We start from the raw sequence: 10,862 nt of genomic DNA on the forward strand, positions 1-10,862 counted from the left end.
CTCAGTATGTTCCGTCTGTACCTCAAATTGTTGATCTCTTCATGAAACCACTGTCTAGGAACACATTTGGAAACTTACATCGCAAATTGGGCATTTGGGACTTTCCCATTCCTAATTGGCGGGGGAGTAAATGTATTAATTTATCAATCAAGAAAGAAGAATTTAGAGATATCAATCAAAATCACAAGTGCTTATTCTTGAAGATGCTAGAATCAAGGGATGATATCTTCATTATTATTTGTCATTGTTGTATTGTTTACTTGCGAAGCGTAATAGTTTGCAATACCTTTATATGTTGAAAATCATCCCAACAATGGTTCGGATCAATAACCAAACACCTTTGTTCTTTTAAAATTTACTTGTTGTGAACATACAGGTGGCTGAATCCCCGACAAGCTTTACCTGTAAATAGGTTTGCATTTGGCAAAGGGGAACAAGAAAATGCGCGTGGCCAAAAATTTCGTTCCTCTGTTCTATTCCGAAGGATCAAGACTCCACCGAAGAAATAAGAAAAACCAGAAAATTTCGACACCATCGCATTCGTTCCATAATGCCTGCAATCATTGTTCTTGGTTGCTTCACCCGCATGCCCCCCCTCCTACACTTCCCCTAGCCCACTCTCTCTCTCTCTCTCTCTCTCTCTCTCTCTCTCTCTCTCTCTCTTCCCCCACCTATAAAACTGTCCACTTCCCACTTCTATCTCACTTTCACTTGCAAACCTTACAAATTTCACACCCTCTCTCTCTCTCTCTCTCTCTCTCTCTCTCTCTCTCTCTCTCTCTAACCTTACCTTAACTTCCCAGAAGAAAAAAATTTCTATCTTGTCTCGAACTTTTTCAAATTCTTTCTTTTGTTCTGAAATGGCTGCGTCTGGTTTTGAGGGCTTTGAGAAGCGGATAGAGCTCCAATTCTTCGGCCACGACCCTTTATTCACGGGCTCGATGGGTCTCAGAAATCTTGACTTCGAGTGTTTGGAGGAAATACTCCATGCGGTGCAGTGCACGGTGGTGTCGGCCGTGGCCAATCGCCACTTCGACGCCTATGTTCTGTCGGAGTCGAGCCTCTTCGTCTACCCGACCAAGATCATCATCAAGACATGTGGGACCACTCAGCTGCTGAAATCCGTCCGTCCGTTGGTCCACTTGGCCCGCGATCGCCTGGGCCTCACGGTGCGCATGTGCCGGTACACCAGGGGTAGCTTCATCTTCCCCAAAGCCCAGCCTTCCCCTCACACGAGCTTCGAAGAGGAAGTCATCTTCTTGGAGGAGAACTTGCCGAGCAGGCTTTGCTTTAGAAAGGCCTGTGTCATGCCCTCCAATGTGTCCTCTCATTCATGGCATGTCTTCACTGCTTGTGATGTTGATGATGATGATGGCTCATCTCATCATCATGAGCTAGGGGAAGATCGAAGTGACGCCCTCTACACTGTCGAGGTGTGCATGACCGAGCTCGACCGGGCTTCGGCACGTAAGTTCTTCCGCCGAGGGGCCGGGAACGATGAGAAGTACTCAGGGGACTCCGCCGGGAGGGAGATGACAGGGCTCACTGGGATCGGAGACATCAATCCAAGGGCTCTCATTTGCGATTTCGGGTTCGACCCATGCGGGTACTCCATGAACGGAATCGACGGTGACCGTTACTCCACGATACACGTGACCCCTGAGGAAGGGTTCAGCTACGCGAGCTATGAATGCGTCGGGTCGATCTACGACGACCAGCATGAAATCTCTAGGGTTTTGAAGAAGGTGGCACAGGTTTTCCGACCCGGGACCATGTCGGTGGCGACCACTTGCGCGAGCCACGAAGTATGGAGGAGGGTGGCCAAGGCCCTAGAGCTTGTTGGGCTCAAGTGCCGGAGTTGCTCCGCCGACAAATTCCCCGCCGCCGGGACGGTTGTCTTCCAAACATTCACAACGACTCGCCGGAAGTGAGAAGGGCCGGCAAAGTCCTCCGGTTAGAGGGTAGAGTATATGAGAGACGCTAAAAAAGGAGTAATTATGAAGAGAGGTAAGGGGGAACAACTAGGGTTTTAGAACAATTGGGGGGGTGTTATGGATTGTTCAAAACATGTTCATGGGACTCTAAGATGGGTAATAACGTTATTGGGTGATGGGTTATGTAGTTAGGAGAGCGATAGAAGAGGAGTACTAAGAAGATAGAGAGATGGTTTTGAAGTTGAGAGAGAAAATGGGAGGATCATGCATATCATGATAATGCTCCCACTCAGGTTTGTCACGCCTAAAAGCTCATTTGAGGTTTCTTTTGTGTAGTGGCCAAGTGCCGATGTGGAGGGGTTGTAAGAGACGGATTTGAATTTTCCCTTCCCTTTCTGTTTTGATTAAAGCTTTCTTTTTCCTCTCTCTCTCTCTTGCACTTTTTCTGCTCTTCCTTTCTTTTGTCATCATTTTCCTTTCCATCGTACCGTGTTTTGTCGTTCGCTCCTACATTTTTAATTAACGAATTTTCCAATCCTTAAGAATGGTAGTTCTATGACAATCCCTTGGGATGTCTGTTTCTTCCAACCTGTTGAGTCGTTGGAGCCATGATCAACTTGGAGAAAACCCAAGAGCTTTTAAGGAGTTTCATCACTAGCAATGGTGTTTTTTGAACTTGTCGTGAATATTTCTCGTACGATGACATTCTTTTCTATAATTAAAAGAGTGAGAAGGGGAGACCAGTTGGGATGACACAGCATATAAACATGTGCTCTCTTCACGGCACCAGACAGACAAAAAAGTACTTAGGTCAAGCTTCGTTTTTGTGGGCCTTGGGAGTTGTCCGAGTCATTGCCGGTGTAGATTCATGATGGGGTTTTGAATTCTGTAATGAGTGTTTGAGTAAATGTTATATATACTAAGAAGAAAGAAGTTCATGAAAAACTAGTTCCCTTAGATAAATTTAACCTTCTTTGCACCTAGTATTTTACTCTCTTACACACTCGAACGTTGTAAATGGGGTCGATTTCAGACCCTCCTAGTCAAATTTCTGTCGCTCTTTCTAAAGTGGACATCTGCTTCTTCGTATTCATAAGCAAACCACAAAAGCAACCAAAGGGTCACAAGGCCCAAGGCCTAAATACAAGGCCATGGTGAGCCTCAAAGCCTGCCAAGGACAAATAAACCTTGAAAGCTTCCTTATCGATGGAGAAAGTATCATCTGGTCATTACATCATGTGGAGAAATCTGTTTGCAACAAGGTAGAGCTTCGACATTCAAACATAAAAGCTAATCGGGATGCATATCGAGAGCGCAATTTGATCGAACAGTTGATCTACTTCTGCCTGATGACCATCATATGAGATACGCTTTCCAGTTTCCACACTGATGATTTTGGCGACCATCTGAGAAAGGAAAGTCGCATTCCGACAGCAATAAGCAAGGTCAAACAACGACGATACATAAGCAAGGTCAGTCGGCCACATTAAAGATTACGTTGCGAAGAGTTGACGTGTAGAGGTCTGGGTCCGGCCCAAAATTTAAAACCTCGGCCCAACTTGGGCCCCAACCACCTGAAAAAAGAAAGAAAGAAAGAAAGGGAATGATGAAACGGAGACAATATAAGAGAGAGTGTGTGTTTATTTCGTATAATCAAAGAGCACCTGATGCAGCAGGACTTGACCGAGACGCTGATCGCGTGCCGGGCCAAGGCGGCCGCAGCTCGACGGAGGGCAACGAACGCTGGGAGAAAAGAGCACCTTGTATTCAGCGTCGTGTGTGTATCGTGTATATGTGTTGTGAACTCCTATTTTATTGTCTCGTTCCCTCCCTTATGACTGAAATTTTGAGCACAATTGCCTTTCATGATCTTAAGCCATTGTGGGTCTTGAATGGGTTTGGCCGAATTTCTTGCTCTTACGAGCTTAGCTCAAATAAGTTAATTAAGCTCAAAGCCTCTCTACTAAAACCCATTTAGCACCGGTCCAAATAAAATGCAATTTATGTGGGTTTATCACTATAATGTCCTGAATATGCAAATGTAAATTAATAAAATTATTGTTTAGGTATCAGAGTTGACCCTTAATTTTTACGTAACAAACGATTAACTGGGCTCGTCGAAATTTGTGTGTCAACATAAATGGACTGTGGTAATAACTAGGTCTGGACTATCACCTAACATCTAACATCAACTTTCTCTTTAAGGTTTTCGACGAAACGACTGATTCGAATGTACAACGAATATCGGCTAGACATCTAAGTACGAATTACAAAACTTAGATTCAATATAAGAAAAAAAAAAAAAACAGTCAAAGCCTTTGACTCACCTAATCCCGAACGTTTACAACCTGCGCCGGATATTTCCCCGATTCACGTCCCCGTTCACTTGACCGATTCTTGAGAGAGTCTGCGCTCACGTTCACCTTGTTCAGTTCCAATTCGTTTGAAAGAAGCCTCTCAAGATCCAATCTTGTAGAAAGAAGAAGAAGAAGAAGCAGCAGCAGCAGCAGCAGCAAGTAGTTCTCTCTCTCGATATAGGCATGGCTTCGACTGGTAAGATCGAAAAGACGGAGGAGGAATGGAGAGCTGTTCTCTCTCCCGAACAGTTTCGGATCCTCCGCGAAAAGGGCACCGAGTAATCCTCAATCTCTCTCTCTCTCTCTCTCTCTCTCTCTCTTCCTTACGGTCTGTTGCTCATTCATGTGGTGAATTGAGTCGATTCCGGCCTTAACTTGTTTTATGGGCGAATTTCCCTTTTTTCTTGGGGGAGGGAGGCGCTTTGCTTCTAGGGTTTGTGAATTTCCTATTTGTTCCTTTGTTTGATGATTCATCGATTCTTGATTGTTCAATGGGGGTGGGAGTGCGGTGGGTCGGCGTGCTGTTGATGGATGGGACTAAACCGTTTTTTACAGCTCGACTCTGATGAAGTGTTGGGTTCTAGAATGATTACAGAAGCGAAGATGGTTGTCCATTTGTTCTAAATCGAAAAGTTTTCAGATCACAGAGAAATCTAGATAACTGAAATTTGAGTTCGAATTGAAGAATGTTGATATGGCTTATACACACCGCCAAAGACCCAAAAAAAAAAAAGAAGGCTTGTAATGTATCTTCAAGGCTTGTGACATTTTAGGTTTCTGGGGAATGAAAGAACAATGGTCAAGGTTGAGTGTCTTTTATATAAGATGATGAGCCTGCATCTTAGGCGATGTAGCAGATGATCTTGTCTTTGCGATTTCAGCATGTGTTTCTATGTAATTTGGTTGCCGTTTGTAGTACATTCAAACAAACAGAGCTGAGAAACATCTGTTGGGTGCTGTACTGTGTACAAGTAATTACTGCACCCCAAGAGACGGGCTGCTTACACTTGTGCTTCAGAGTTCTGATGCAGCTAGTTGTGGTCGTATTCGGTGAGAGTGGGATCTTCAATTTGAATTTGGTACTGATGCTTCTCTTCTCATGAGCAACCTAGAACTTATAACATGACAAGCTATTTCACTACGATGGGAATTCTTGAATTGTTAGGTTTGGCAGGCTATATTTGGTGAATGTATTTTTTGTGTTCATTTGCTAAAATTCTGAAACAGATCAGTAGATTTGGCGAATACTGTATGTTTGAAGGGATTAGGTTTGATTTTTGTGCAGGTTGCGAGGCACAGGGGAGTACAACAAGTTCTACGCTGAAGGTGTTTATAACTGTGCTGGATGTGGGACACCACTTTATAAGTCCACCACCAAGTTCGATTCTGGCTGCGGCTGGCCAGCTTTCTATGAGGGTTTCCCTGGTGCAATAAATCGAACGGTGAGTTCAGTCTTTGGTTCAGTCGTTCGTCGTCCTCAATAATGTAGCCGATTGCACCTCTAACAAGAACTGTTTTTCAGCCGGACCCAGATGGAAGAAGAACCGAGATTACATGTGCAGCTTGTGGCGGGCACTTGGGCCATGTTTTCAAGGGCGAGGGATTTCCGACGCCGACTGATGAACGCCATTGTGTCAACAGCGTTTCGATCAAATTTGTGTCCGAGAAATCCTCATGAAACTCAGAGAGCAGGCTGTGGTTGGATATTAGCCAATAATGGAAAGAAAAAGATGGGAACAGGCGATGAATGGACATTATGGTTTTGCCTTGAAAGTGTTCTCTGTTATGCGGTCCAGATGAACATATTACTGAAGATTTGGCTTTGCAGTGAAATTGATTGAATTCTGTAGTGGCTTCATCTGAGATTCTGAATCATCTTGAGACATCCATGTAACTCGACTACTAATATGCAAATTGATCATTCTGAACTTTGCATCTGAGAGAGAGAGAGAATTAGGGACAAACATCGAATGGAGAAACGAAGCAAAAGAAGGGCCAGATTGGTCCGAGGCGTCCCTAAAGAAGATTGATTGAGAGGACCACATAACACTCTTTAAAGAATAGTCCTAGTATGCGTATGTGGTTGGCTCTGCTCACCACATTGCTCAAATGGACATTGCTCTAATGGTTGGAGGAGAAGAGGGATAAGAACAAGTCTAAGATCCCACCAATTAGACATAATCTCTCCCAGTGTCCAATGGTATTCACTTTGTTAACGAGTTGGCAAATTATATAATTATCCACCTTCAAAGTCACATGCCCCAATAGTGAAAACGCTGTTGGTAAGAGAATCCCCCAGCACTTTGCCTCTATCAGTTGTCCTACATGTTTTGCTTCCTCATTTGGTCTGAGACTCCAGGACTACAAGTGCAATACGGGGAGATCAAATGTATCTAACATTTTCCTATCAAATTGCGCGCGACTCGGGGATGTCCCAATTCCGCCATGTCAAAACTTAGGCATTAATCTAGCAGTTCATACGCTGAAGTCATTAATGGTGATACAAAACTGAGACATGGTCAATGAAAAGAGAAACACAAAAGCCATTGAAAGGAGATGGACGACATAACCTAGAAGCGTTGGTAATTTCCAGGGAAGAGTAACAGCTTCGTATGGTTAATTACAAAGGGAAAAAGCACACAGTGAATCGTGACAAGAAGTTTAAGAAGCAGATGTCATGTACAACAATGAAGTCTACAGCATCTTCTCATCACATTGACCTCACTGTGCAGTACTTGTCCAGTTCCGGAGAGACTAATAAGAATTCACAGGAGAATAGTATTCATAAAGCACGTCATCAAAACAAAACGGAAGCGAGAGCATTTCTAATGAGTTAGCATGCATCTTTGGAATGAGACGGCTCCCGGGACGGAGAATACAGCTTGACCTTTGCGGAATTTTCGACATGGAAGGTGGTACTTAGGATCAAAAGGCCTATTTTGACATCGCCAATCAGCCTGCCTCTTGCCGGCTCCTCTCGAGTTATCCAAAGCATGGCAAGGGTATTAAGCCGGTGAAGGTGGTCAGGACTACACTTCTACGTTAATGTACAATAAAATTTGTTGGCTACTATAGAACACGAGGGAGTGCAAACCCATATAAAAAGGGAGCTGTCTTTTAGAAGACAAAGCAACTACAACGTGAATCAATCCATTCATCCCAAGAAAATTGCCACTCTATAAGTATGTTGAACCAGCTTCAACAGTTAAGGAAACCGATCTTCCGTTTTTTTCAAATGCTATCTTGTTTTGCTGGGTCCAAATCTGCCAACCTGCGCAGAGCATTCTTGTCCAAGGACGACAAAGGAGATGCCTCACAACTTATGTCCCTTTTTGGATAGCAAGCATGTATTGACCGGCACATTCATTCTTTTTCGCAGACTACGGGGCTACGGATCCCAAGTTCTCAAAAATAAAATAAAAAGAGGACTTGTTGGTTCAAAAGAGACTACTTTTCCAGACTCTAGTTTTTTCCTAGAGAGTCCCAAATCCTGCACTTGCTGCTATTCCTGATAAAAATTCAGAACGAGCTCTTTGATGGTGTGCGTAACCGGCCCCCGGTTGTTTGGCTCTGGTTGCAGCGGTCCAGCTCTCTACGGGGTGTCCCAAAAATCGCTGTCATCTGATCTTTCGGTCACATTCGTTTTATGGTCAATATCAACTGTTTTGTTTGTCGCACCCATAAAAGAACAGATTTTGCAGCCGAAACCTGATGGAAGAACTACTGAAGTAAAATGTGCGGCTTGGGGTTGGCATTTGGGCCATGTCTTCGAGGGCAAGGTGGTGTTTCTGACTCGGATTGCTGGACAGCAAGGTGCCAACACCGTTTCAACCAAATTTATGTCTGAGAAATGCTCATGAACCTTGAGAACAATAGGCTTATGCTCAGAATTTCATCAACAATGCAAGGCTGGGAGATAACAGGACTTTAAAGTGTAATTGCCTAGTCCCACAACTTCCAACGTGGTGTTTATCGTATCCGATTGCAATGAAGTACAAGATTATGTTGTGTTCTAGCGTGTAGGTAACCCAAGGCAAGCAAAGGGGGAATTCTTTTCTTTGGTCTTCAAAGAGAGTAAATGGGAGATTAATCTGGCGTATGTAAGGCTGTATCGGATGCGGTGGCCACTCTTTGGAATAACCAGCAATTGGATTGGGTTTGCTGTGAAATTTACTGAATTCCGGTTACTGCAGTAGGCCAGTGCATACTAAAACTCCTTTCACCTGAAAATGGCAATCAATGAGCATACAAATCTACCTAAGCCGAATAAAACCATTGTGCATTTGCATAGCAATCTCATTTCAGGACTACTTTTGATGAGCATAATCTCACAAAGATATCGGCCAGTAAAATGGTTGATGACATCAATAGGGACAAAAAATGACCCTTTATCTCCTGGGATAAAGAAAAAACATGGACTTCCAGTGCGAAGGATAAATCAAAATGTTCTACACCATCTGTTCCTCAGTTTTAATAAGGACCTGCCCACCAGCCGAAGACATTTTCCCGAAATTTGGGATACTGGTTTCCAAGCCCTGCTTGCTTCCACCGGAAGCTTCAACATCAGCCAATAATTCAAATGCTAACGCATGAACTTAACACAGTATTAGATTTGCAACAGCTTCAAACACAGTTGAGATCCAGTAGCATTTTAGGATATCCCCCAAACTGAATGTCAAACCAATATTAAAGGTACAACTCTCATGATCCAGATAAATCATTTTCAAGCTGTATTTAAACCAGAGATAAGCAAAGAAAGATGTGTTAAAGGCAGCAAAGTAAAAGAGGGACAAGACATAGAGAGAAAAAGTTGAACGCTCTACAACAGAACAGCAAAGAGGGCAAGCCTAGAAATCCCACCAAGAAAATCCATGCATGCATGGCCCCATCCAAAAGTGTAGGAATAGATTTTTATTCAGTACATGATATTCACGTTGTAAGAAAAATTGACTGCATTCAGATGACACCCCTTCAGTCACCACATGAACTAGGAGTTTCATCTTCAATATTTGAAGGAGGCTATTTCTTAGGAGTCACAGCACTTGACTCCATCAATTTCCTGCTTCTCCATTTACATATAAAACTATGATACAGAAGCCAAATGTGGACATCCGGATGCATCATACATTTCGCGACAGAAGACATGTGACTTCGGGTTTCCAATGCCACCACATCAAATCTTAAGTAGGAATCTAAGAGTTGAGAACCAATAAATCAAAGGAGAAACCAAAAAGACAATCAACTCCAACATCTCATTCATACCAAGAAAAACAAGACGAGATTGCCCCATTCTACTTGCCAATTCCAGCAGGAGAGTAAACACTGCAAGAGCCACCTCAAAGGGTTTATCCAAGAGGAAAATCTCAGCTTGCCCGTGTTCTTCAGGCAGGTGTCATACGAACAAAATCAAGAATGTCCAACCATGACCTTCATATTCGAGATACATAAGCCGTGCTTATTGCTCCATCAATCAAATCAAATTAACTAACTTCTCTCATAAACATCCAACACAGGAAGAATTTTAAAAAAAAGCGGTCAACTTTCTGTTTCCTGGAGGTCAATGAATACCAGATAAACAAAATCTTGCTAAATAACGGGCATGAAGCAACCTCACAGTTCACGAATCAGTAGTCAGTACCAGCGAAGAATCCTCCCTCGCCTCCACTATTTCTCAGAAAAAGAAACGAAAAAAGAGGCAAATCTTAGCCCTTTAGAGCACAAAATCAGCAGTGTGTTTCATTGTTCAACCTCAGTCGAACCTTCATTTCCTTCCTCTGCCACTCCTCTTCTCATTGCACGCCTTGAGAGCTTGAACTTCTATTGATCATGCCAAACAACGTAAAGCACAATCGCCGTTATCAGATGCGTCGCTAACTCTTCCAGATAAATCACACGGTAATCCCATCTACGGCATACCTTTCTGACACGATTTCCAGTTCCTATTGTTGTTGACAAGACAATCCTGAAGATATCCATGTAGGATCTTATAGTCAGAAGCAGGGGAAGGGAATGATCGGAGGTTAGGGTTCTTCAGGACATACGACAGGAAAGGACACGTACCTGCAAGGAAAGGTACAGAGAAGAGCACTCTCGGAGCTGCTTCACGTTCTCGTCATCCTCGTCGGCGTCGCTCTGGTGGATCGGCGGTGGCGATGGAACTCGGCCGCCGTCTAAGGGCGGCGGTGAGGTCATGGTTCGATCGTCAAATAGAATAGTTGTATTGGACGAAAAATTAAAACCAAGTCTGAGTTTGGTTAACTTTTCATGGGCTTGGCAAGCCCAGCCCACTTAATACATGAGATCCCAAAACCCGTCCAATGACGATCATTACTGAAATGCCCCTGGCACGGGCGCGAAAAGTGGCACCTGAGACGCACGTGCCTCCCAACCAGCGAAAATATGAGCGGTCGATGTGCTGGGGTTGAATTGAGACACAAGTCCTAACTTCATGACCTTACTTGAGACAAATCTCACACAGGACTTTGTTAAACGCACCTCTTTAAAAGTTCTAGATATTCGAATGATTGCACTTGAAAATCTAAATATTTGAGTTTTACTGAACTTCTTCTTA

At 43.6% G+C, this 10,862-nt stretch overlaps 3 protein-coding genes across 5 annotated transcripts; 2 read left to right on the top strand and 1 right to left on the bottom strand.

Moving 5' to 3' along the window:
* Positions 1-732: 732 nt before the first annotated feature.
* Positions 733-2,484, top strand: LOC115748478 (S-adenosylmethionine decarboxylase proenzyme 4). The gene has a single exon (XM_030684974.2). It carries the CDS (start codon positions 861-863, stop codon positions 1,929-1,931), a length of 1,071 nt encoding a protein of 356 aa, XP_030540834.1. The 5' UTR covers positions 733-860; the 3' UTR covers positions 1,932-2,484.
* A 1,840-nt stretch (positions 2,485-4,324) lies between these two features.
* LOC115748480 (peptide methionine sulfoxide reductase B5-like) lies at positions 4,325-6,138 on the top strand. Its single transcript, XM_030684976.2, has 3 exons — positions 4,325-4,569; positions 5,577-5,733; positions 5,814-6,138. The coding sequence occupies exons 1-3, from the start codon at positions 4,475-4,477 to the stop codon at positions 5,967-5,969; spliced, it is 408 nt and encodes a 135-aa protein (XP_030540836.1). The 5' UTR covers positions 4,325-4,474; the 3' UTR covers positions 5,970-6,138.
* A 2,189-nt stretch (positions 6,139-8,327) lies between these two features.
* Positions 8,328-10,519, bottom strand: LOC115748481. Of its 3 annotated transcripts, XM_048280226.1 has the most exons (5): positions 10,352-10,519; positions 10,208-10,253; positions 10,040-10,108; positions 9,215-9,224; positions 9,138-9,183 (listed from the first exon to the last, which is right to left on the bottom strand). In XM_048280226.1, the coding sequence occupies exons 1-3, from the start codon at positions 10,481-10,483 to the stop codon at positions 10,053-10,055; spliced, it is 234 nt and encodes a 77-aa protein (XP_048136183.1). In that variant the 5' UTR covers positions 10,484-10,519; the 3' UTR covers positions 9,138-9,183; positions 9,215-9,224; positions 10,040-10,052. The 3 variants fall into 3 exon arrangements, with proteins under 3 accessions (XP_030540840.1, XP_048136183.1, XP_030540837.1); XM_030684980.2 differs by lacking the exons at positions 9,138-9,183; positions 9,215-9,224 and adding an exon at positions 8,328-8,959; XM_030684977.2 differs by lacking the exons at positions 9,138-9,183; positions 9,215-9,224 and having other exon boundaries at positions 9,516-10,108; positions 10,352-10,516.
* Between the last annotated feature and the right edge of the window lie 343 nt (positions 10,520-10,862).

The sequence above is a fragment of the Rhodamnia argentea genome, chromosome 6, assembly GCF_020921035.1.
Source record: "Rhodamnia argentea isolate NSW1041297 chromosome 6, ASM2092103v1, whole genome shotgun sequence".
Lineage (NCBI taxonomy): Eukaryota > Viridiplantae > Streptophyta > Magnoliopsida > Myrtales > Myrtaceae > Rhodamnia > Rhodamnia argentea.